Source organism: Psammomys obesus, unplaced genomic scaffold, assembly GCF_907164565.1.
Source record: "Psammomys obesus unplaced genomic scaffold, mPsaObe1.curated_primary_1811, whole genome shotgun sequence".
In the NCBI taxonomy this organism is placed as follows: Eukaryota; Metazoa; Chordata; class Mammalia; order Rodentia; family Muridae; genus Psammomys; species Psammomys obesus.
Window position 1 is genome coordinate 11,866,004 of NW_026596244.1, and position 23,438 is coordinate 11,889,441.

At 44.6% G+C, this 23,438-nt stretch overlaps 1 protein-coding gene across 1 annotated transcript; it reads left to right on the forward strand.

Annotated features, from left to right (window-relative positions):
- Nucleotides 1-3,561: 3,561 nt before the first annotated feature.
- Nucleotides 3,562-20,215, forward strand: Rnf175 (ring finger protein 175). Its single transcript, XM_055596560.1, is given in 11 exon segments — nucleotides 3,562-3,591; nucleotides 3,711-3,828; nucleotides 3,831-3,864; nucleotides 5,936-6,043; nucleotides 10,471-10,544; nucleotides 10,547-10,589; nucleotides 11,282-11,400; nucleotides 14,128-14,412; nucleotides 17,423-17,429; nucleotides 17,816-17,917; nucleotides 20,115-20,215. Coding segments are annotated over 11 exon segments (1,008 nt in total). The 3' UTR covers nucleotides 20,203-20,215.
- Nucleotides 20,216-23,438: the final 3,223 nt, after the last annotated feature.

Below are 23,438 nucleotides of genomic sequence, written 5' to 3' on the forward strand. Positions count from 1 at the left end.
ATGTATGTACTGTTGCAGGGCCTACACAGACGACATAGCTATGTATGTGCCATCACAGGACTGTCTTTAAGAGTTAAATAACAAAATCAACTATGTGGATTGATTGTAAGATAGAAATGTGGGCAACTGTTGTTCTCAGGGCCTATCACATGCCAGGAGTCCATACATTTTTCTTGCTCAGAGTCATGTCCACACTTTCTGCCCTTACATGGATAGCACCAGTGTATTCTGGAGTTATTTGTTTCCATAACATTTCCCCTTTTACATCTGAGCAGCCTTCTGCCCTCCCTAAATGCCATCTGTATATACAAAGGCTTGTTAATAGATGGAGACTTACGGTGCAAAAAAAAATGAGCATCACAGTCTCCTATCCTTTAATGCTCCCATTTATTATATTCAAATGAAATGAAATATACCTTTGATTATTTGATCTGTTATTCTTTTGACATTTACTTGTGTACATGACAACAAGAAGAAAAAAAACCAAGGTACCTTTGGGCAACATCTGATCTGCCAGGAAATTCCTCTTGCTGTGATGTGTGGGCGGGGAGAAGGCGGCTGATGTGATCCAGATGCTCACACTGCCCTCTGCCAATAGTGCAATGCGCGCTCTCCTCGAATGCCCAGATGGTGACCCCTCTGGCATTGTCAATGTGTCCCATAAGCCAGGTTCCTTCTCTGCGCATGCATGCCTTGATGTCACTTAGGGTATGCTCTTATTGCTGAGACACGGCATCCTACATATGAAAAGGAGGAGTTTTAACTGCTCTGGAAATTGATAAAAAATCTTTCAAATTGCTATGAAATGTGACCCTCATTTTGAAACCCTCCTCATACAATTATTCAATTCATAATGGGAGCTTTTACTTTTCTCTTGAGAAAATATGGTTCTGGATATATAATTCAAAGACAGTTGAAAAGCCAGTATTTTCACACTTGCACTTGGTGGTGATACTCTGGCTCTACTTTCATTTCTGATCTCTGAAGCCTGCTGTTAAGAATTATGCCTGAGCCAGGTTCGGTGGTGCACAGCTGTAACCCAGTGCTCTGGGAGGCAGAGGCAGGTGGATCTCTGTGAGTTCGAGGCCAGCCTGGTCTACAAAGTGAGTCCAGGACAGCCAAGGCTACACAGAGAAACCGTGTCTCTCTCAAAAAAAGGAGTCATACCTGTACAGGGAACATTGCTATTTGTTGCTGATTAAATCTAGGCATTACAAAAACAGAAAGTTGGGGTCTTCCACAAGTGGCTCCTTATTTCTTAAGATACTTTTTACTGTTATTAACTATGTAAATGTGTGAGGAAGGAAGGACCCTCTTGTTGCCCCTACAGAGGACCCAGGTCAGGCTCCCAGCACTCACATGGTGGCACAAAACCATCTGCAGCCTCAGTGTCAGGAAAGCTAATGCCACTTCCAACCTCCAAGTCACCAGACGTGCACACATATGTACAGGCAAAATACTCGTGCAATAACATAAGAAAATGAGCCTTTAAAGGTTTTTAAAAAGAGTAAAGTGAATAAAATAAATGAGAAAAAAATTTAAAAGGAACAGATTTTTGTTTCTTTTTTTTAAGATTTATTTATTTATTATGTATACAACATTCTATTTGCATGTGCACCTGCATGACAGAAGAGGGCACCAGATCTCATTAGAGATGGTTGTGAGCCACCATGTGGTTGCTGGGAATTGAACTCAGGACCTTTGGAAGAGCAGCCAGTGCTCTTAACTTCTGAGCCATCTCTCCAGCCCCAGGTTTTTGTTTCTTATAAACGCCATGTATAGAGGGAATGTAAAAGGTGAATTCTGAGAAAGATGAAGGACACAAAAACAAATACAAAACACAAAAGCAGATGATAGGATTTTGGAAGATTTCCATCTCCCTTAACACCAGAAGTAATAGACCTTAAAAGACAGAAACTGCAAAATTCATGATATATAACAAATGACCAAGAATATAGAAAACATTCTTTAGGATTTGACAGTTTTTACTGATAACAGCAAAATTCTGCAGTCACCATGGTGAGCACCAACATCTGTGGACCTTGATCAAGTCTTGGTTATCTTGATTGCAGGCCCTAATGAAAACAGTTCTACTTTCTAAAGTAAGGCTTGTTTCCTCCCTCACACGCATGCACACACACGTATACCACATGCTCACACACACACATGCATGCACACACAAGTCTACCATGCCCACAAATACAGTGGGAAATGCGGTTACCTGCCTAATTAGACAAGAATAAAGAATACACACTCTTCTCTGAAGTGTCTGAAAAGCAGAACTGACCAAAATTTTTTCACCAAAACTCTCCAGATTTTTTTTTTCTCTCTGTAGGCATATTTTTCAAGTGCTTGTGAAAGAATGCAACCTTAGTACTTTCTGAAAAGTGGTTGGGAGCAGTTCTGTTTCTCAGACTGGAGGAGGTGGGGAGGAGACTTAAAAGCCAGGCAAATTCCTCATTGTTTGCTTTTTTCCTCACGTCTTGAAGTCTTGTCCTGTCCTGTGGTTTGTTTATCAACCTCAAACTATCACAACCAAGACCTTATGTAAGGGAGCCACAAATTCACACAGACATTTCCCCTGAGCTCTTCTGTGCTCTGGATGATGTGTGTGTGTGTGTGTGTGTGTGTGTGTGTGTGTGTGTGTGTGTGTGTTTCTCTAGCGACCCTTCCCACCATGCTGGGAGTGCAATGAACAGACACGGGGCTCTTCACTGCCAAGCCAGTCAGTGGGGCTCTGAGAGGCGATCCTAAAATGTGGTTGTTCCCCCTTGGAGACGAAACCCGTTGGCGGTTCTTTGTAACCATTCTGAGTAGATAAGAGGTTGATGCTGTGAAATGTAGAAGACCAAAGGTCGTACTTTTCCAAGTCTGCTTTTGACAAGGGAAGTGGCTAGCCGACAGGCCTGCTCTGAAAGTACAACTGTTGCGTAAGTAACCGCAGCAACCAGTGACCTACAGCGGCTTAGTCTGTCCTGAGCCCATGTTGTGGAGGTGGGCCCAGCCGATGTACCCTCTGGAGGCCACCTGGACTCTGGTCACTGGTACAAACACAGAGGGCACCAGTAGCTACGGAGGAGAAAGAAGCAGCAGCACAGGGAAGGACCTAACGGAGGCAAGAGAGCGGAGTGTAGAACTCGTGGTCCGGGTAGATGTCCCAGAAGCCTGTGAGTCACCGACCACCGCTTCCTCCATAGCCTTTCACGTGGGCATGTGTCAGCAACAGCGGGCCCTGGGCTCCATGTAGCACAGTGTGGTTTTCCGAGCACTTTCTTCCCGAGGTTGTGTTTGATCTCTGTGTCATCCTGCAGGGTAGGAAAGCAGTGTGGACCTCCGCACCCCCAAGTTTTACAGCTACAGTGATGCGGTCCTATCCGAAAGCCCTTCACTGCTGAGGCCCTACACCGCTTTGTCTAAAGCAGTCAGGTGAAGGAACAGGCAGGCAGGGGCGTTCCGGAGCATTCCCGTGGGAGCCCTCGGGTGACTGAGCCAATCCTCCATGACTTCTCTGCAGAATTAACTCACAGCTGGCAGGTGACCCATTGCTACGGAATAGACGTGATGGCGACGTTGCTTTCCCTTAATCCTTTAGTGAGTGCTGGAGGTCCCAGGACTGGCGTCTAGTCAGTAATCACCAGCCTCACACAGCAAACTGGGGTGCCATTCAGGGCCCCTGTCATTGAAGGAGATTCCGTTGGTCTCTCTGGCAGCTGGTGACTTTGCTGCAGATGTGCCTTGTCCCTTTGTACCTCACGATAAAGCTGTACTGGTGGCGGTTTCTGTCTATGAGGGGAGGCTCCTCTGCTGTTATTAGTTACACCCTCTTCAGAGCACCCAGAAACCTCTTTCAGGGCAAACACCACGGTAGATTTTCCCAGTCAGTCTTTCCTCCTGGTCCCTTTTGCTTCACTTTGAGTTTAAGTTTTTATTTGGTTGGTCTTGGGTTTTGTTTGTTTTATTTTGAAACAAGAATTCACAATATAGGCTAGATATATGCCTAAAACTTATAATACCCTTGGCCTTGGGCTCTCCCAAAGCTAGAATTAGTATTTTAATCTTTCCTAGTAGTTCAGATGATAAAACCAAAGTCCTAAGTGGGTAAATGGTATTGAAAATATTTTATAGGCCTGTCCTACCATGCCTGGCTTCATCTCTGTCTTGTAAACATTCAGAAGTACATTTAATTTCCCTTTTTCGTGGAGAGTCTACCCATTTCTGGAGATCCTTTAACCTTTGTTTACCTTTGCAGTAAAGCCAGCTAGAGACTGAGTACCATCCTGTTAGTTCACAGACCCTGTGTATGTAATGGCCGTTCACACTTGCCTCCCAGTAAAGTTCATAACTGCAGACTTTACAGAGGCAACAACAAATGGGAAGTGGAACTACCTTTTTCCTCTTAATCTTTAGAAGACTGTTTGCATGTTTGTTTTTGTTTTCTTCTCCTGCAGGTTGTGTCAGGAGCACTTTAGAACAGGACAAGGGCTGAACGTACCTACCACACAGGGAAATACAGAAGCATGTCTAACCCATGCTTAACACCGCGGGGGCTGGCGGCCTCTTGAGAGTTAGTGTCATGACATCTTCACAGGTCTCACAGCTCATTTCACAGGGGCTCAGACGCCTCCAGTTTTGCTCTTGCTCTGTGAGTGGGGTGCAAGTCCTCACCGAGGAACCTCTGCTGCGAGCGAAGGAGAGCGTGCGCAGTGCGCAGAGGTCAGGAGACGATGGCAAAAGTTTACCCTTTCAGAGAAAAAAAGATCAGAGGCTTCAAGGAAATATTTTCATGACCATTTCTCCATTTGTGGATTTGGCTTTGTCCTGTTAAATACTAAGACAGATAGAACAGTAAGTTTTCCTTTTTAGCTTGGCAAAGCAGAAGTATACAATGTGAGATGTTTAAAGAAACATGATGATAAGCTTGAAATTCTCTCTTGAGGAAGACAATGAGTTTTAGGCCAGCCTGGGCTACGTAGTGAGTTCCAGATGAGCCTGTCTCAAAGACAAAACAAGGCAGCTCCATGAAGCAGGTGTGCAGGTAGTTAACCGAATTCCACACTGGGAAGAGCTTGGGCGCAGTGTCAGGAGACAATTTAGACTAGCCAGATAGGGGTCTTATAAAGCCTTTAAAAGTCCATAAAAAGTAGACAGATGGCTGCCTTTCTCCTGACTACCAAATGTTACAAGCTTTTTAAGATTTGTCAGAGCACTTTGAGTTTCAGAACCCAAATGTACTTAGGTTCATCCTGGAATACAATCAGTACAAGTAGTTCACTGGCAACTCGAGCATTTTATTTTCCCACGGCATAAAGAATTCCCTAGTTCAATGCAGGCTCCTGAGCAGAAACACTTCACCACAGGAATTGTCCAAATGTGCTTCGCTGGGCTCCATGGCCCATACATCTCAAATGACCAGGTTACCATGCTGTCCGGGTCTCACGCCCATGGCGGTCCCTTTCAACATCTGCCTGCATGGGCTCCATAGAACCCAGTTGCTGCCCCAAAATGAGGCTTTCCCTGTGTTCTAAAGCACAGTTTTTAAAATGTCTTCACTAGAGTAATTTTTACATGGCCCCAGATAGATGGGTATATAAAATATGTGTGTGAATTAAACATTTACTAATGATAAGCTGTAAAGTTTATTTTAAGGTAATTATTTGCTTGAGAAGGTGGTAGGATTGCAATAAGCAGACAATTCAAAATCTGAAGGGAAGCAGGAGGAAGCCAGGTAATCCTCACTCTCCAGAAGCTGAGGCAGGAGGATCTCAAGTTTCAGATTAGCCTGGCTGCATACTGAGGCCCTATCTTAAAAGAACAAAAATATTTTAAGCTCCTCAACCCAGAAATAAATACAGAAAGATTGTATTTAAACAGTGTTTGGAAAGACAGAGTGCTTTTTTCACATACTCTGTGCTACCTCCAATTTCTACTTCCGCAGACTGGTCTACAAATGGTTTCTGCTAAGCTACAAGACCAGCTGTGCACTTGGTATAGTTGGCTATCTGGCCATCAAATTTACAATGTGTGGACTCAGTCTAATACTGAAGTAAGTATTATTACTTAGGAGACAAATATCTCTAAGCACCTTCTTGGGTCATTCACCTGGCCATGCCCTTCACTCAGCTGGAATCACTTGGCCCTGCCAACTTCCAGGTACACATTTTCCATAGCAGATATCTACATGTGGCTTTATTGTTGGAGGGCCCACGAGTAGAGCAAGAAAGGACACCTTACAAAACACAACTTTTCAAAAATCGAGAGCTCTAAAGAGTTCCCCTGCGAACTGAGACAATCACCATTGAAAGTGAGGCTCCGAGCGGTGGCACACACCTGTGATCCCAGCACTTGGGAGACAGACGTAGGTGGATCTCTGTGAGTTCAAGGATAGCCTGGTCTACAAAAGGAGTCTAGGACAGCCAAGGCTACAAAGAGAAACCGTGTCTCAAAAAAACAAAACAAAATGAAAATGGGTCTCTAGTGGTATAGAATAATCGACTACGCTGTGCTCCCTTTTCATGAAATCGTAGTGTCCATAGCCCCCTTTAAACATCTTGTTTCTTAATATCCTTAGAACTGACCTGACCATCGCCAAACCCACTAGCTTTTATGATGACTGAGCACTTAAAATGTGAAATAAGATGCATCTTATATGGAAACTACACTGGAGTTCAGAGACAGTCTGATGAGAATAAGGATGTGTGTTGATTACACGTTGAAAGAGAACACGTTGCTGGGATACATGTCACCTGTCCCTGTTTACTTTTGAATGTGGCTGCTGGAAAATTTAAAATCGTAGGCTCGAATCACTTAATCGGGGTGGTGCGCTTTGAGAATTGTGTTAGGAGCTTCACAATGTGTATCCCTCACAAAGTATCGTCACCTAAGCAGACTAACATCCTCACAGACGCAGCCAAATACTGCTGCTAGTTACACAAACTGTGGTAGAATACTGTGGGGCCATCATTCTATCCAAGGCCCATCACTGCAGGAAGGTCGTTACTCAGTTCCTGGCTGTGCGCTCCTGCCTCTATTTCCATTTCGCATCACTGATCTTGAGCGGCAGGGGAAAGTGGGTGCTTAGAAACAGAAATGAAAGAATATCAGAAAAGCCGAGTCTTGTGAGAGAATAAACTAGGATAGGTAATCCTGGTCTGTAGTCAGAGCTGCTTCTCTATTAAGAAGGTGGCTCAGGAGTTAATGAGGCCGTGGACCGGGCCTGTGCCGTGGAAGGGGATTTAGGAGGAATCACACAGCTATGGAAAGCAAGCCGCTCAAATAAAAATTCCCCAGATTATCCCTCATACTGAAGTCACCTCAAGTCTCTGGGACCACAACAAAAATTAAAAAGCAGGGACTGGCAACCCCTGAGTCATAAAATAACAGGGAAGTGGCTGAACAATCGGCCCTGTGCTGCCATGGGCACCTCCTCTGGCGCACAGCGATCCGATTTTATAGGCCTTTCACAGGACTTCCAGAGGCAGCTCCTAATGCTGCTGCAGAGCAGAACAGGAGTAACCGTGCCAGCCAAACCCTGCTAGTTTAAGACGAGAAAGTCACAGACTACGTTTTTTTAGTACACGTCTCTAATGCTTTATTTTTGTGACTCTTAAAATATTTGAAAAGATTTTTATGAAACACTTGGGATTCTAGTTGTTCCAAGACCATTACTGCTCAGATTTTTAGACCTTTAACCATGAACTTTCCTACAAGAAGACAGGCCAAAAACTTAGCCCTTCTGGCTGGAGAGGATTAGCTTTTCATTACTAATGGCGGGGAATATTCCACTAAGATTCTCCAGTGTGAAGCCATGAGTTTCTTACTGTGGTTTTAATGGCTAAGATGATGCAGACGTACGGCTCTGGTGTGGAGAGAAGGCAGAGCTGATCTCCCCCAGTGTCCTAATCCTAGTAAATACATCGGCTGTGTCCTGAAAGAATGCATGGCCATCTGCTTTGGAATTCCCAGTTCATATAACATACACACACAGAGACACACATGCATGCACACACACACACACTTTTTTTTCTAAATGTGAAAAGTCTGTACTCTGTCCTTTTTAAATTAATGAGCACACAAAGCTGCTCAGAAAAGCAGGGCATGGTACTGAGTGCCTGTAATCCCAGCACTTGGGATCCTAGCAGGGAGCTCAAGAACTCTCGGCCTGGCCTCACTCTGGTCACACAGAGCTCATGCAACTGGTCTTGCCTGATAAGCGTAGCTCTCACCCTTCATCGAAGATTTTTGCAGCTGACAGGCACTGTTACAGAAACCTGTAACTGGTCAAAATGCACCTGACTGTGGGGAGCACACCCCAATCCGTGAATCTCCCGTGGGCCACAGGGTCTGAGCTCAGAGCACCTCAGGAGAGGGGCAGGAGGGCTGCAAGGAGCAGCAGTCTGTGGCAGGTGGTGCCTTCTGCAGGCAGGAAGCCTCAGCAATGCTGTCCCCTGTGGATGGGGGAAGTCCCACCAGGCTCTATTCAGATGAAGAAATGCGGGCGATCAGTGGCCACCGAGAAAGGAGCCACCCTCCCCACGGGGAGTCCCTGGGAGGTTATCCCATCCCAAGTGAGTAACCACAGATATGTACCGGTGACACTGCGTGGACTTGGTGCGTGTGTGAAACAAGAGAAATTAAAGAAGGGATCACGAGTTTGAAGGGAGTGGGGGTGACACAGGAGGAATCACAGGAGGAAAAAACATGTGAGTGGAAAGTATATAGAACACTGATTGTGTGTGAAATTCTTTTTTAAAAATAATTAAGCCAGAGAAAGGGGAAATATGAGTTCTAGGTCAGCTGGGGCAGCATAATGAGCCACTTCTCAAATAAATCAGTAAATATTAAAAGTAATCAGACCGGGGTTCCCGCAGCGGCCCGCAGCTCAGTAGTGAGCTCACAACCTCACCCTCTTCCTGCACTCAGAGAAGCCTGGCAGGCCACTGCTGGCACTGGAGAACATTTTACACATAAAATGCACCAAATACGCAAGGGCTAAGGTGCATGAATCAAGATCAGGGCTAACTGTATGGGGGTTATTGTCTCATTTGCCTTGTATGTTTTTAAGATCTTTCTTTAAGACATGGGAGGAGACTGTCACAGGGAACCCTAGTGCATTTCAAAGATAACCCAACTTGCAGAACCAAGGCTCTTGCTGTGTGGCAGCTGCAGCATGGAAAGCAAAGGGCATGAAGACCTGAGCTTCCTTCTCGCCTACTATGTGATGTCTGTCTAGTCTCCGTGCTTTCATGTGCGAAGAAGGGATGACATCTATTCCAGACTTTTTATTCTTAGGCAAGTCAGAATATTTGCAACCATCCTACAGAGCCCAGAGTCTATGGCGGAGGTCCTCACCTTTGGGGTACCTGACAGCTGCCACAGTGGGGCTCCTTTCACAGCTGCAGCACACATGAACTCAGGAGCATTTGAGAGAGGCTATCAGGACATCAGAAATCCCCCAGGTGGCTCAAATCTCTGCTTAGGTCTAGGAACTGTTTCTCTAATGGCTGACAGTCTCAGCTACCCTCAGAAGCCCTTGGGTTCAATGGACCATCAAACTATCACTCCACAGCTGCCATTCTGAGACTGGGATTCCATCCCAAGATTCTGGGGTACCTGGGATGGGGCGTCATCCCGAGACAGACTTTGTAGGCTGCCCAGGCCTTCCTATGTCGAGCCAAACCTTGGCACTGGTTAGAACAGGCTTGAATTACAGACAAGCATTGCATGACTCTGCCAGTCCCTCGTCACTGCAGTTTCACTTTCTGTGGCTCTAGTGATTCATGATATACAAAGATTAAATACTTTAAATGGAAATTTCTGTAAATAAATAGTAACCCCAAGTTTCATAATGTTCTCAGCTCAGAAGCCTATGAAATCCTTCACCTCTGTGCTCCATCTCACCTGACACACGAATCACCCTTTGCCATGCATCTGTTCCCCACCTGTTAGCCAGTTAGTAGCCAACTCAGCTATCAGATCAGCTATCATCGCATTATGATGCTCGTGTTCAAGTAACCAGATTTTCATAAACGTTGTTCTCAAAGCACAGATGTTTTACTACACTGTGTTCATTATTTCATCGTTGATTTTTTTGAACTTCTTACTGTGCTTAATCTGTAGATGAAACTTCGTAATAGATACGTGTGTGCATGTATTGGAAAACCCACATCATACATAGGGTTCAGTCCTGTCCAAGAGTTCATTCATCCATGAGCTCGGAGCATAACATACAAGGACAAAGGTGTCATCAAAGATTCCTTTGTCCACTGACACTGAGTGGTACAACTTGAGGAAGAGAACTTTAGTCTCTAGTTTTAAAAAGAGAAAATAAAACAAAAAAAATCAAGTTATTGAACAAGTGCATACCCACAAAGCCCTGTTAAATATTATGGTAATATTTCCCAAGCTCCATATCTCCCTTACCCAACCCAAATGACTCATTCTTACTTCCTTCTATATTGCTTTTCTTCATAGAATCAAATCTAGAGAGTCCATGGATTTGGGGATTGGATCCTTGTTCTATGGCCTTTACTATGGGATAATGGCTCAAGATTTGCTGAGATCTGCTCAGACTATATGGCATCTACCATAGGGTAGTGTGTTTTCTTCATTTGAAGCCCTTTGTGATGGGGGAAGAATCAGCCCCACCTTCTATATCTGTGTCACTCCCTTCTGTACTGTCACGGCTCTCCAGACTTATTGTTCCCTGGAGTCTCATTCTGTCAAAAGCTATTCATTGCTAATTAATTAAAAACTACACTCCTGGGGTCAACAAGATGGCTCAGTGGAAAAGGCATTTGCTGCTAAGACTAATGACGAGAGTTCAATATCAGGAGTCCGTATGGCGGAGGGAGAGAGCTGACTCCCGCAAGTTGTCTCCCGACCTCCACACAGAAGACGTGTGCCCATCCACCCCATCACCACACGATAAATAAGTTTTAAATGTAAAAAATACATTCTGTATGTAGAAGTATTGGGAATTGTGTCATTTTGTAAAATAAAGTGTTACTTATTTGAGTTATCATAACTGCAATATTTTAATTGCCAACATTTAAAGAGTTAATTAAAGAAGGGCCATTAAAAAAAAAACTTATTTTTGACTGAAATGCCATCTACTAAAATAAAAATAACATTTAAGAGGCTAGGATATAGACAAGAGTAAAGCACTTGATTAACACATATGAAGCCCTGAGCTGACTTCTTAGCTATGAAAGGAAATAAGCGTATTTGATGTTACATAAAACATTCATGTATCGCAGCAACTCAGGGTAATCTTACCACAAAGGCTAGTCATCAGCGATCGCCTGTGTCTGGCATCTCTGAACACACACTTCGGGCTGCATGACCCTGAGAATTTCCATCCTGGTCCTCCTGTGTCCTATGCCCGCCTGAAGTGGGGAATGTGTAAGTGGCAGAGGTGAGGTTCTGGGCTCTTCTTACCCCTTGGTGGCTCTGGACTTACATGGACATGAACTTGACTTCCTCTGCACCTGTTGTCCCCCCTGCCTTCCCGGGCTCCACCGGTCCTCTCCTGTTGTTACCTCGGGGACAAGCGCAGAAAACCGCACTCCTCATAATGGTCACTGTGTGTACAGGAGGCAACATGTTCCCTCTCACTTCCAGGAAAACCCAGACATCCTGTCTCTAAGAAGCTCACCAATGCCTCTTGAGCTTGTTTATGAACATGAGAGGAAGAGAGAGATGGGCTGTGTTCTGTTCTCCCCAGGAAGAAGAACTTCCAGGGTGGGACAGCCCAGCCAAGAAGACCAACTCCCAGACTTCTTACCGAGCCCACCCCACAGTGCTAAATGCCATCCTCGTCCTTCATCTTCATTCTAGGTCCAAAATCTATTCTAGAAAAACAATGTTTTATAGTCACCAGTTTAGATGCGCGCACACACACACATATGTACAGTATATAGGTACGGGCGTTCCGTGTATACACAAGGTGCACACTTGCGCGTGTGTGTGAGCTGAGAGAGGAGCAAACTTGTTTTTCCCATGCTGGTGTCTGAGCGTCACACAGATCAGGTAAGTCAGGGTGGCTGGGAATGGAGCCAGTGCATCTGCTTTGTTAGAAACAAAACAAAATAAAAACCTCCCAAGAAAAAGGAGTACGCTATTAAACCATCCACAAATGGATGGGCCTCATAGCATGTTTCTGTGGAGAGGGGCCGATCCCATGTCCACGACATTTCAGAAAAGGCTATAGAGACGCTAAGCAGATCAGTGCTTGCCAGGGGCTTAGGGACTGAGATGGCTGACATGAGGGAGCACGGGGAGACTTTCATAGCAGGAGGACTGTTGTTCAACACTAGACTGAAGGATACATCATGACCTTTTCAAACATCCACAGAACTCGTGGGATCTTCTTCAGGCATGCAAACTTTTTAAAAACTATTTAGGAGGTTAGAGAATCCCAAGATTAAAAAAAAAATAGTGTGATGAAAGGAATCTAACTGAAGTGTGTGTGTGTGTGTGTGTGCACTCTTATGCTGACCTTAAACTGAGTGCAGAGTATAGATCTATAAGCAGAGAGAGCTGTACAGAGGACCATACAGTCTGTGATATGTGGTGACTGTCGCCGGAGCTAATAGATTAATGACTCTGATTGTTCTGTATGTGCATTCTGGAATGGAGCCACTAAATAAATGGAGAGTTGATACTAGACTCTGAATTCCTCCTTATCAGAACAAGAAATTACAGATAAGAAGGAGACGTGGCCAAAGTACCCATGTCGCAATGGGCTCGAATTGGAGCCATCAATATAATTCCCGCTCTGTTACGTGCAAAACATCTATAGACTTGTGTATAGGCACAAGTTACTATGCACAGATGCGTTTCCTCTTCCTGTTGGCTAAGAGATCCTGAAGCAATGGCAGCCCAGTGCCCGGACCCTGATTTCTCATGGCATCCTATAATAAAAAGAGCCAGACTTCTTGGAGAAACGGGTGTTTATAGATCGGGGTAAGAAATACTCAGTATGAGCCTGGAGCACCCTCAAAGGTAAGAGAGTGAAAACAGAGCAACACCACGGTGACAGGGAGGTGGGGGGGGCCTCCAATGCACACAGCTGGTAGCCGGCAGAAGGGTGCTAGGTTATTACCTGGAGTACCAAACAAATAACCCGGAAGTTCAGATTGATATAAATAATAATTGAACAAGTCGTCCAGGATAGTAGATGGATAGCAGAACGCCTCTTCACTGATACAACACACCACTTTCATGGAAATTGCTGTGGTTGAATTTGCTTGTTGAAACACTAATCTAGATGTAGCTATGAAGGTCTTTAAAAATTAATTAATTAAAAAAACACCTTGCGGACAATTTTATTAGAGTCTAAAATAAAACCCCCAAGGCAGGCAAGCTGTAAATCTCAGCAGGTGCCCAGAATGGAAAAAAGTATGAGGAAAAAAAAACATGCCACCTTGTCTAAGTCTGTATGGAGATCAGCCACGTCATGGACAGGCAACATTATGGCAGAGAGGGAGCTTTGGAGAAAGAGTGGGGAGCCGAAAGCGGCAGAGGAGACGTTTAGAATACAGGTAGGAAGAAGGAGAGGAAGAGTGGGCTGATAGGAAGACCTTCCATGGGGTTAGAGACCTTCACAGGTGGACCTGCACTAAACAAAGGACTGAAAGAACGCGGAACCTCGGAGAAAGAAGCCTTCCTCCGGGAAGCGACATGGACCCGTGCCATCTTAGCCAGGCTGCCCTGTGGGTTTTTCGACTTAGCTCCCCAGACTCGTCTGCCGGGTCTTTCAAACAGCTCTCTTACTAACAGACAAGTCCACTCTTTGTACTACCTCTGAATATTTTCTTTTACTCTAAAATGGATAAATGCTGTGTTCAAAAACAACTGTTTTTCACCTCATGAGGATTTCTGATGTGTTGATCAAAGTCTCACCTGCACCTCTGGAAAATGAAGGTTTCCTGAGTTCAAATTCTAAGCGGGTTGTTTTCAGGAGTTGATCAGGCTGAGCACGCAGACGTGGGAGTCTTGAAAAGGAAGTGCACGGCTTTGCTGCAGGGCTCTGAGTGGAGGATGCTGGGAGGGAAGGTCCCGGCCTGCAGAGCTCCACAGCTGCCCTGTGCAGAGGTTCTGGACCGCTGTAACTGCAATGCACTCTAGGTTTGTTGGCGCTGACGGGCCCTCCCTCAGTGCCCCTGAGCTGGCCCTGCAAGAAAAGGCTTCTCAGATACTACTCCAGCTCAAAAGCAGTGAAGGCCCCAGGCCCCGGGCGCTGTGCGGCAGTGTCTGAGGTGGTCATCCTGTGTGCCCTCGATGGCAGGGGCCCTCCTCGCCACCAGTGTTCTTTCCTTTCCCTGGTGGTTCTACAGGGAGAGCGGGATCCCCACGCCGTTTTGGGGGCAGACGAAGAAGGGCTCGTGGAAGACACCCACCCGTTTTCATGCAGCCACAGAACCCCTTGATGGATTTCCCGAAGCTTCTGGCTTCCCATCCGTGCCTTCTGTCCCCACTTTCTCTGCCCTGCATAACCCCCACTCTCGAGCCCCAGAACTTTGTCCTATGATCCCTGCTGAATAATGAATGGCTGATTAAAATGAGCCTCCCCTTTATAGTAATTTCCTTTTTTAAAAAAGGCTTCATTCCACATGGGCGGGAAGGCAGTTCCATTTGAGCAGGGTGCTGCCTGGAGAAGCTGATAGAAGCCGTAAGTGAGAATAAAGGAGCAGAGACAGAAGGGAGCAAATGAGAAAAAAAAGAGTGAGGAAAAGAGCCAAGTATAGTGTTAGGGTATCACTCGATGCCAGAGGCCTTGTATTCATGCCAGCACCACAAAGCCCTTTGGAGCATGTCAGATGCAGGGAAGAATGCCAGAGTGTTCGTGTAGAATCTGTGTCTAAACCTTGGTGGAATAACGCATACACAGTCCACTTTGACTGAAAATAATCTACAAGGAGCCCACTTGTAGCAACAGCCATAAGGAAGAAGAAAACCAAGCCTCGTGTAACGTTTCTAGTTAGGGGCCTTTAAATATGACAGCACCACAAAGCAGCCCCGTGTGATAGATCACAAAAGAGGGACGAGCATTGGGCGTCTTCCTTTTGGACCACCCAGCACTTCTACTGATGGGGTCTTGCTCCAACAGCTCTCTGATGGCCAGAGGATCGGGAACGGTAGGAATCCGTCTTGGTCACCTTCACATGGCTATGAGCAAGCTTCTTCATAGAAACAACCTGAAGGGGAGAAAGATTCTGGTTCACAGTTTCAGAGGGCTTTGGCTCATCGTGGCAGAACAGGCGCGGTGGCAGGTGCAGTGGCAGACATGGACACGCTGGGTGTTGGTTATGTCATGGCTGACCATAACACAGAAGGCAAGGCCAGAACCAAAGGTGGACTATAAGCTTCAGTGAGCTTATAGTGACATTATAGTGAGCTTCAGTGACATTCTTCCACCATGAACGCCACTGGCCTCTGTGACCTTCAGGACTGCAGCCTTCCGACATGGTGCCACCACCTTGGGATCAAGTATCCAAACACAGGAGCCCATGAGGGGTGTTTCACATTCAAGCCACAGTGGATGATCCTGGTCTGTGAGAACAGACCCAGCTAGAATGGCGTCTTAGGACCCTTGAACAAAGCAGCCTCTGCTGTCCAGGCCTGTGGCTGCAGATAGCAAAGTTGTGTCTGGGTTGGCCAGCAGTCTGTGTTTTCACTTGTTCCTAAGCATACAACAAAGCATTGCTCATCTTCGCATTACACCACTGATTTTACAGCACTGTCTCCATATGCCCAGTCAGATCAAAGCTCTGCTGCCAGGAGATGCTTGGGCCAGCTGTCCTTTGCCACAGCAGCCCACCTCATCCCGTCTATCACACTAATGCCTTCTAAATGAACGGCCAATGATTCAGTCCTGTTTAATCTGGACGCTTTCCACTGATTCAGTACTAGCAGTCAGAACCTGGTCCAAATGCATCTCAAATGTAATAGCCTTTCTTCAACATTTAAGCCCTAAAAATTTAAGGGAAGAAACACAAAGATATACCATATGGAATTCTACAGTGAGGTTTTTTTTTTTCTTAGTGTGATATACACACCCCAAAAAACTATCATTCTTAGTAGAAATTTTCCAAGCCTGGCCCTAGTTTTAAGTATGATTTACTTTTCAAATGTTGGAACAGAGCCTCCTCAGCCATTTTCAAGTGGAAATATTTTCTCTCTCCACCTTTAAAAGCCCTTAGGGATTGCTGTACATGTGTGCATGTGTAATCTAAAATGTAGTCACCTTTAAATATGCTTTGCGGGGAGTATTATGAATGGCCCATTTTAGCATGAGTCACATGAGCGAGGAGTGCGCAAACGTGAGTCCTGTTAGCCAGGAGAGGTTACCTGGTTTCTCTCTGCAGAAGCTCTGCCAGCATGCGAGCTCCAGAATAGAAACTCTGAAGATGAAAAAGCACAATAGGGAAGATGGGAATGTTTAATGCTAGCTCTGGGACCCCAGAGCTCTACCTGTCTGGAAGGTGTGGCTCAGTGCCAGCCTTTTAAAATTAAAGGCTGGCTGTGTGGGTTTGAGTTCGCAATCCTTCTTATAATGTACCGCTTTATGCTAATCCAAGTACATTGCCAAAATGTCCAAGATTCCAAGAACATAAAACAGTGGAAACTCTTAGTTGCATGAAGAACAAGTCTGGAGGAATTACATCAATGACCTTGCCAGGGTTCCAAACATAGTCCTCTGTTTCTTAAGGAGGGACATTCTATATCATTGCTGTCAACATGGATCGGTAGTAGCTGGCCAAAAAGCCATGTGCTTTTGGCCCCAAACCACATTCAGACCAATGACTGTCAATCAGCCAGTAGTTACAGTTAACCATTTCCCCAAATCTGCAATACTGGAAAGCATGGAAATCTTAATTTCTAAAAATAATTAGTTTTGAAAGATTCATTGTGCTCATTCAATAAACATTTCCTAGACTCCTGCGTAAGGTGGCACGGGAAAAGGGTGAGTGGAGCTTGTTCATGCAGTCACCTGTAACTTGAGAGAGCCTGGAGGCTTACAGCAGGCCATGCTGTCTGAGAAGCTGTCTCCAGTCCCTGCGGAAAACAGGATTCATGCCTGTGGAAGGACGATGGGAAGACTTTCTAGAGATGTTTATGTAAACAAATCTGTACATGCTAGACGATGAAACTTTTGTTGTGTTTATACTATATTAAAATAATGACCCATTATCAGCAATTTTTGAAAGTTGAGGAAAAGCATTTAAGAAGTTATTAGAAATATTTGTAATTCAGTGGTAAAGCTTAGTGTGCGTGAGGCCCTGGGCTCCATCAGCAGGGAGACAAGGGGAGGGGAGGAAGAGAAACAGCCAGAAGTTTAAGAATACACATAACCCCAGCGCCTGTCAGTACTCATACAAAGTACCAAGTAATGCATACACTCTAGGATTGGGAAGGCCAGAGCATGTGTGTGGGAAATGCACAAATACAGGGAGCACAAAGATACATTTGCATAAAAACTACTATGCAAAAGGGTCCTCATGTTCTTCATCTAATTCTTACTAGAATCAAGAAAGGCACAAACAAGGCCAAGACGTTAAGTAAATTCATCAGGGCCATAAGGCTGCTACAGTGCCCATCCCATCCTCACTGTCGTTGTCTCTCCTAAACTGGGGATATGCACACTCAGAGTGAGTCGTGCTGGCCGACAGATCACTGCTCTGAGCTTTCCATGCCTTAGACAGAAGGATCGTTTCCAGGTTGCCATAATCCAGGCACTGCTCTTTACTGAACTTCCGGGTCACCACCATCCAGGCACTGCTCTTTACTGACTTTTCTTAAGGAGCTGTTTCAGCTTTCATGAATTCTGCATCTGAGGTTGGTGTATCGTAGGGAAGAAGCAGACTTGGCCTTACTGCGAAGAGAAGGTTGACTTGAAGAGGATGCTCAGCAACCCGTATCCTTCTAGTATGCAGTAGCATAAGTATGTTCAGGGATGCGCAGCACCACCTGAACCGCCATTGTCTTTGTGTAGCTGTGGTAGAAAACTTTTGTTGTCCCTAACAACTTATTTCCAGACGACTTCTCTTTGGGTTTTCTGTGCTTTTTTTCCTATTCTGGCTAGGAGATTAAATAACCCAAGACCTTTCCACTCTTTATGGCTCATACTTTCCCGTGTTAAGAGATTTAGTAGAAATGTGTTGGGGCAGTTCAAAAATGGGCACTACATGAGGAAGAATAACAGAGATGATGAATGGATGGATGGACAAATAGTTCAGTTAGATGGGTTTGTGGATATATCACCAATAAATTGAAATTGAAATTTTAAAAGCTGAAACTGTGAACTAGTGTGGAGAGAGCTGTTTTGGGGCTAAACAGATTTTATCTTTACCAGAAATGATTAGATTTCATCTTGTCTTGCATCTTAGCATTTAAATTTTCTTGCTATGCCTTATCTTTTTGGACTAAATTCCAGCAATAATGATACTGAAAGGAAACAAAGATCCACAGACTCAGGGAGCTAACAGCAACAACCAGGACTTTCAAAACAAAACAAACTACAGACACAACAATGCACAACAGAATAAATGCGTATCTCAGTAAGACCACAATAAGTGCCCGGAGTGCTGTCGCGTTCTTGTAATCCCAGCACTTGGGGAGGCAGAGGCAGGCAGATCGCTATGAGTTCAAGACCAGCCTGGTCTACAAAGCGAACACAGGATAGCCAAGACTTGGCCTTACTGCGAAGAGAAGGTTGACTTGAAGAGGATGCTCAGCAACCCGTATCCTTCTAGTATGCAGTAGCATAAGTATGTTCAGGAGACAGAGAAACTCTGTCTCCAAAAACCGAAGCAAACAAAAGATCACAAGAAAGCAACAACCTTCAATGAGAACTAACTAGAAAGACTTCGTCCTCCATAACTCTGTCCCAAGAACATAACATGTTTCTTCTAAGGATCCAAGGGATTCAAGCTATCACCTCTTAAGCAGAGGGCACAGAGAAGGTGCATCAGCCTGCCACAGACGTCTTCTCGTGGGAGGCTGACCTTCTGTACATGCTGACAGCCAGAAATGCCACAGTCCCGAGGAGGCAATGTCCTTCCTCTCCACTCCTCTGTTCCTCACCAGCCCAAAAGCCTGTGGCCCTGTGGTGGCTGTTCCACCTCTGACTGTTACAGACAGCGACTCTTTCAGCCTGGACATGAGAAGAGCCTGCGTCACTGGGTCTTTGGATCTCGGGGTGAAGCTGTGGGTGAGACCAGCTGTGCAGCCTCCTGCTCCACCCACAGGCTTGGCACTTCACTGTTTGCCTGGGGTCCCCTTCCCTTCCTCACCTACTGTTCCTGAAGTTCCTGTCCAATGTGAGGTGACTGTCAGGAAACCAGTTGCCATGTTAAATTAGCCTTTAAACAACAGAGAGGGATCTGTTTCTTCCTATTGCTAGAAAGAACAGACCACTGCGTGCAGCATACGCTCTGTTTATTAAGATTCGTGCAAGGAAACCCTTGTGTGAGAAAGGTGGTCTTCATTGGCAACATGGCCATCAGTGAGACTGTCCATCAGTTAAGCTGTCTTGGCACAGTTTACTAGTGATGCCAAGAAAAAAAATAAAAGGTATGTCCTATGGAATAAACCGGTTCTACTCTTCTTCCTGTCCCGAATCCCCTCTGATGTGTCCACTCTGGGGAGTCCAGAGGTCAGGTTTTGCCCACATAGCTGCAGCTGCTAGATTCCTTGGTTTTCCATAAACGAATTTCTCCTTTCCTTTTCTTCAGCATATACCTTGCCCTTGTCACTGTTTGGTCTTAAGGTGAGTGTTCTCAGCTTATTTTCGGGAATTGGGTGTGACGTAAATAACAATCGTACTGCTGAGGATTTTGTGGATGCTTTAACTTGTATATATACTTATTTTTATTCCTTTTTCAAGAGGCTGTCTCCCAACGGCAGGCTCCAAACTCTCAGGCTCAAGTGTGTCTCCTGCCTCAGCCTCACTAGCCGCTGGGACCACACACATCATGGGGACCAGCATATAAAACTCTTTAAATAGAGCACATTGAATTTACAAGAGGAGTCGCCCCTTTGAGACATGTTAATCATATCCACAAGAGATGTTGATGGGTGTTTCTTCTGCTTGGCCCTTAACTTAGCCTCAGCTGGGAAGGCACACACACGCTCTATGTAAAGATCTCAGACTGGCTTCATTACGTGGTGGCCCGGCTCAGGGCATTAACTGTTTCCTGAAGCTGGGATAGCACCGCAGACTTCCCCACTGTATCGTGTGGTAAAGATATTTTTAAAGCTGTGGTCCTGCGTTCAACATTGGCATTCTGTTTGGATTTTGGAGATGATCCAGAGAGGTCGGGAAGCAAAGTCTGATGCCCTGCCGCTTGCAGTGACTGTAGTTCTGCGGCCAGTTCTGCTCAATGCCTGCAGCTTCTCCTGTCAGAAGTGATGGGTCCCCACTGCAACTTATACTATGCCGCAGTGTTTCCTACAGAGGCCTCTTGGGGCTTTTCAGGGAATCCAACCCAGCTATACATAACCACCTCATCTGTTGTCTTGATTTGTTTTGTTTTCTGGAAACTTGGAGAAAGATATGATCACCAATTACTCCTGCATTCTGCACGTGTAACAAAGCAAGTTTCACATAGACGGACCACATTCTACTGCCAGCTTAGCAAGTATCCAGGCCCCCTTGGATGTGACTACGGCAGCCTCAGTGGCTGATCCTCCTCGGGCTATTTCTCAGGCGAGCCTCCAGATGATGCTCTTCTTAGCGAAAGTTCATTATTTTTATACCATGGAGCCTTCAGTGGATGAGTCTTGGCCTCAAGGTACATTTCTTATTTTCCCAATATAAAGTGTATGCTTTTCTCCTTATTTTACTAATATCTTTAACAGCTGTCATTTTTTTTCTCCTAGCACTTGCTTTGTTCACAGAGCAATATGATCACAATGTTTTCCTTATCACGTTGCAAATTTTTCAAATCTGCTCTGCTTTTCCCTTGTCCTTCTTGCTATGAAGTTGGTTAACCACAGCAAGCAACAAACATTTCTCAGCCTGTATGTTATACTTTCCTGATATTTCCTTCACCAAATAAATTAATCCATTACTTCTGAATTCAGCTATTCAAACTTTCATGACAGAGGCAGACTACAGACCAATTCTTTGCTAGATTATAACAGGAGTGTCACCTCATCCCATTCCTGGTGAATTCATCCAGGAAACCTCAAGGGCCTTGTCTTCACTATGTGTGTTTCTATTGCCATTCTGATCTTCCAAACTCCTAGTGGAATGGCCACTAATCTCTGAGAATAGCATACAAGGACTGGTCTTAAATTCTTCTGTATTCTTCCCACAAACCAATTTCAAAGGCTTACACACCACATGGCAGAAATTGCAAATAATCCACTTCTTGGTACCTTTCCCTTTATCAGTTTCAGAGTTTCTTTTTTGTTTGTTTGTTTTTAAGATTTGTTTATTTTATGTATATGAGTGTTGTGTTTTCATGCACATCAGAAATAATCAGATGCCATTACAGATGGTTGTGAGCCACCATGTTTCTGGGAATTGAGCTCAGGCCCTCGGAAGAGCAGCCAGTGCTCTTAGCTGCTGAGCCATCTCTTCAGCTTTCCAGTTTCAGAGTTTATTATATCAAGGTCCTTGCTCCATTCTGTAGTGAGAATTTTGGTTTCTTTAAAAGCCCAGTTATGTTGGGAATATGTTTTTTTTTTTTTTTTAAATCCCAGGTATTGGATATGCTGCTGCTTGAGACTGTCCACAGCTGCTGACTATGGTTTGTCTCATGCTCTGGCAGGGGCATGATTTTTCCAGCTGAAAATAGTTTATGTTTGGAATTCTGAGGACTCTTGAGAGCCCCAAGAGAGGCCCGCGACAGCTGCTGCTCCCCCTGCTGCTGTTTGCTCCTTTTGCTGGTTGCTGTTTGTTGCTGTTTGCTGGACTGCTGGTTGCTGGTTAGAGATACCCTGATGATGAAGATTGGACTTGCCCCAAGGAGCTCAACACTCCTAATCAGCAGGAATTCGTCTAATGAGATTGATGCCCCCTTTTTCCCCTCTATCCTTCTTTCACTCCTACCTAGTGTTGGGGGTTGGAAGGGATAAGGGTAGGGTAGGGAGATAGGAAAAAGAACCCAATAAAACATCCAAAAACTGTGGCTACACCATTTGGCCAGGGAAAGATACAATGTAGTTATATTCTTCTATGTGTAGATACCCAGTTTTCCTAGCATCTTTTGCTGAGGATTCTGGCTTTTATTCATTGTGTATTAATGAATCTGGGATCTCTACTCTATTCCATTGATTCATGTGCCTGTTTTGATGCTAGTATCATGCGATTGTTATTATTATGGCTCTGTAGTATAATTTGAAGTCAAATGATACTTCTAGCAGTATTCTTTTTACTTAGGATTGCTTTGTCCACCTGGGGTCTTTTGTGAGTCCATATGAAATTTAAGATTTTTTTTCTATTTTTGTGAAGAATAGCATATGAACTTTCATTGGTATCACTTTAAATCTGTGGACTGTTTTTGATAGGGTGGCCATTTTCATAATAGAAATTATTTTGGATCTATAAACATGGTAGATCTTACCTTCTTTTACCTTCAATTTTTTTTCTTCATGTTTTAAAGTTTTTATTATAGAGGTCTTTCAGCTAGTTAAATTTACCCCTAGGTGTTTTCCTGTCAATGGTATTGTTTTCCTGCTTTCTTTTTCAGTATGTCTACCACTGGTTTTTAAAAAGCTACTGATTTCTGTGTGGGTTAATTTTGCAGCCTGCCACTTTGCTGAAAGTAGTTTTCAGTTACATGAGTAATGAAGCTTAAAGATCATTTTAAATCTATCAAACTATGAAAGTGTTTCCATTACTGTTTAAATTATTTAGAAACATATACTGGATCAAGTCAACACAACTCTGGTGAAGATTAAGTCTGTGTTTGGTCTTTCTGGTTCTCCTGGCAATGTGGTGATCACGGTAGGAAATAGAAAAGTAGGAATAAAGTTCATTACTGTCTTGGATTTCTGTGCTTCCTCCTGGTGTGTCCACTTATTTCACAGACTGGCCTATGTTTTCTTCCCAGGAGCTTGTGAAAGAAAGCAGCATTGTATAAGTTCCCACACTAAAGTTTACTACACATTAATGTGCCTCTTCCTTGGGGGCATTTTTCTGTGAACAACAGAGCCACTAATCTCTCTACCAGGGAAATAATAGGAACATACCTACATAGAAACGGTAATATAAAGAATAAATAATTTTCTGTAAAACACTAATATCCGCAGCAAATATCTACAACAGGCTATAACTACACATGAACCCAAAGAGCCCATCTGGATAGGTCTGTTACCTTCTCCCTGAGAATTCTCCTGGCAGCAATGGTGACCAGAGAGTGTGGTTTTCTCATGCTACCACGCCTCACGCCCTCAATAGCCCAGCATGAACAGATCACGCTGCCCAT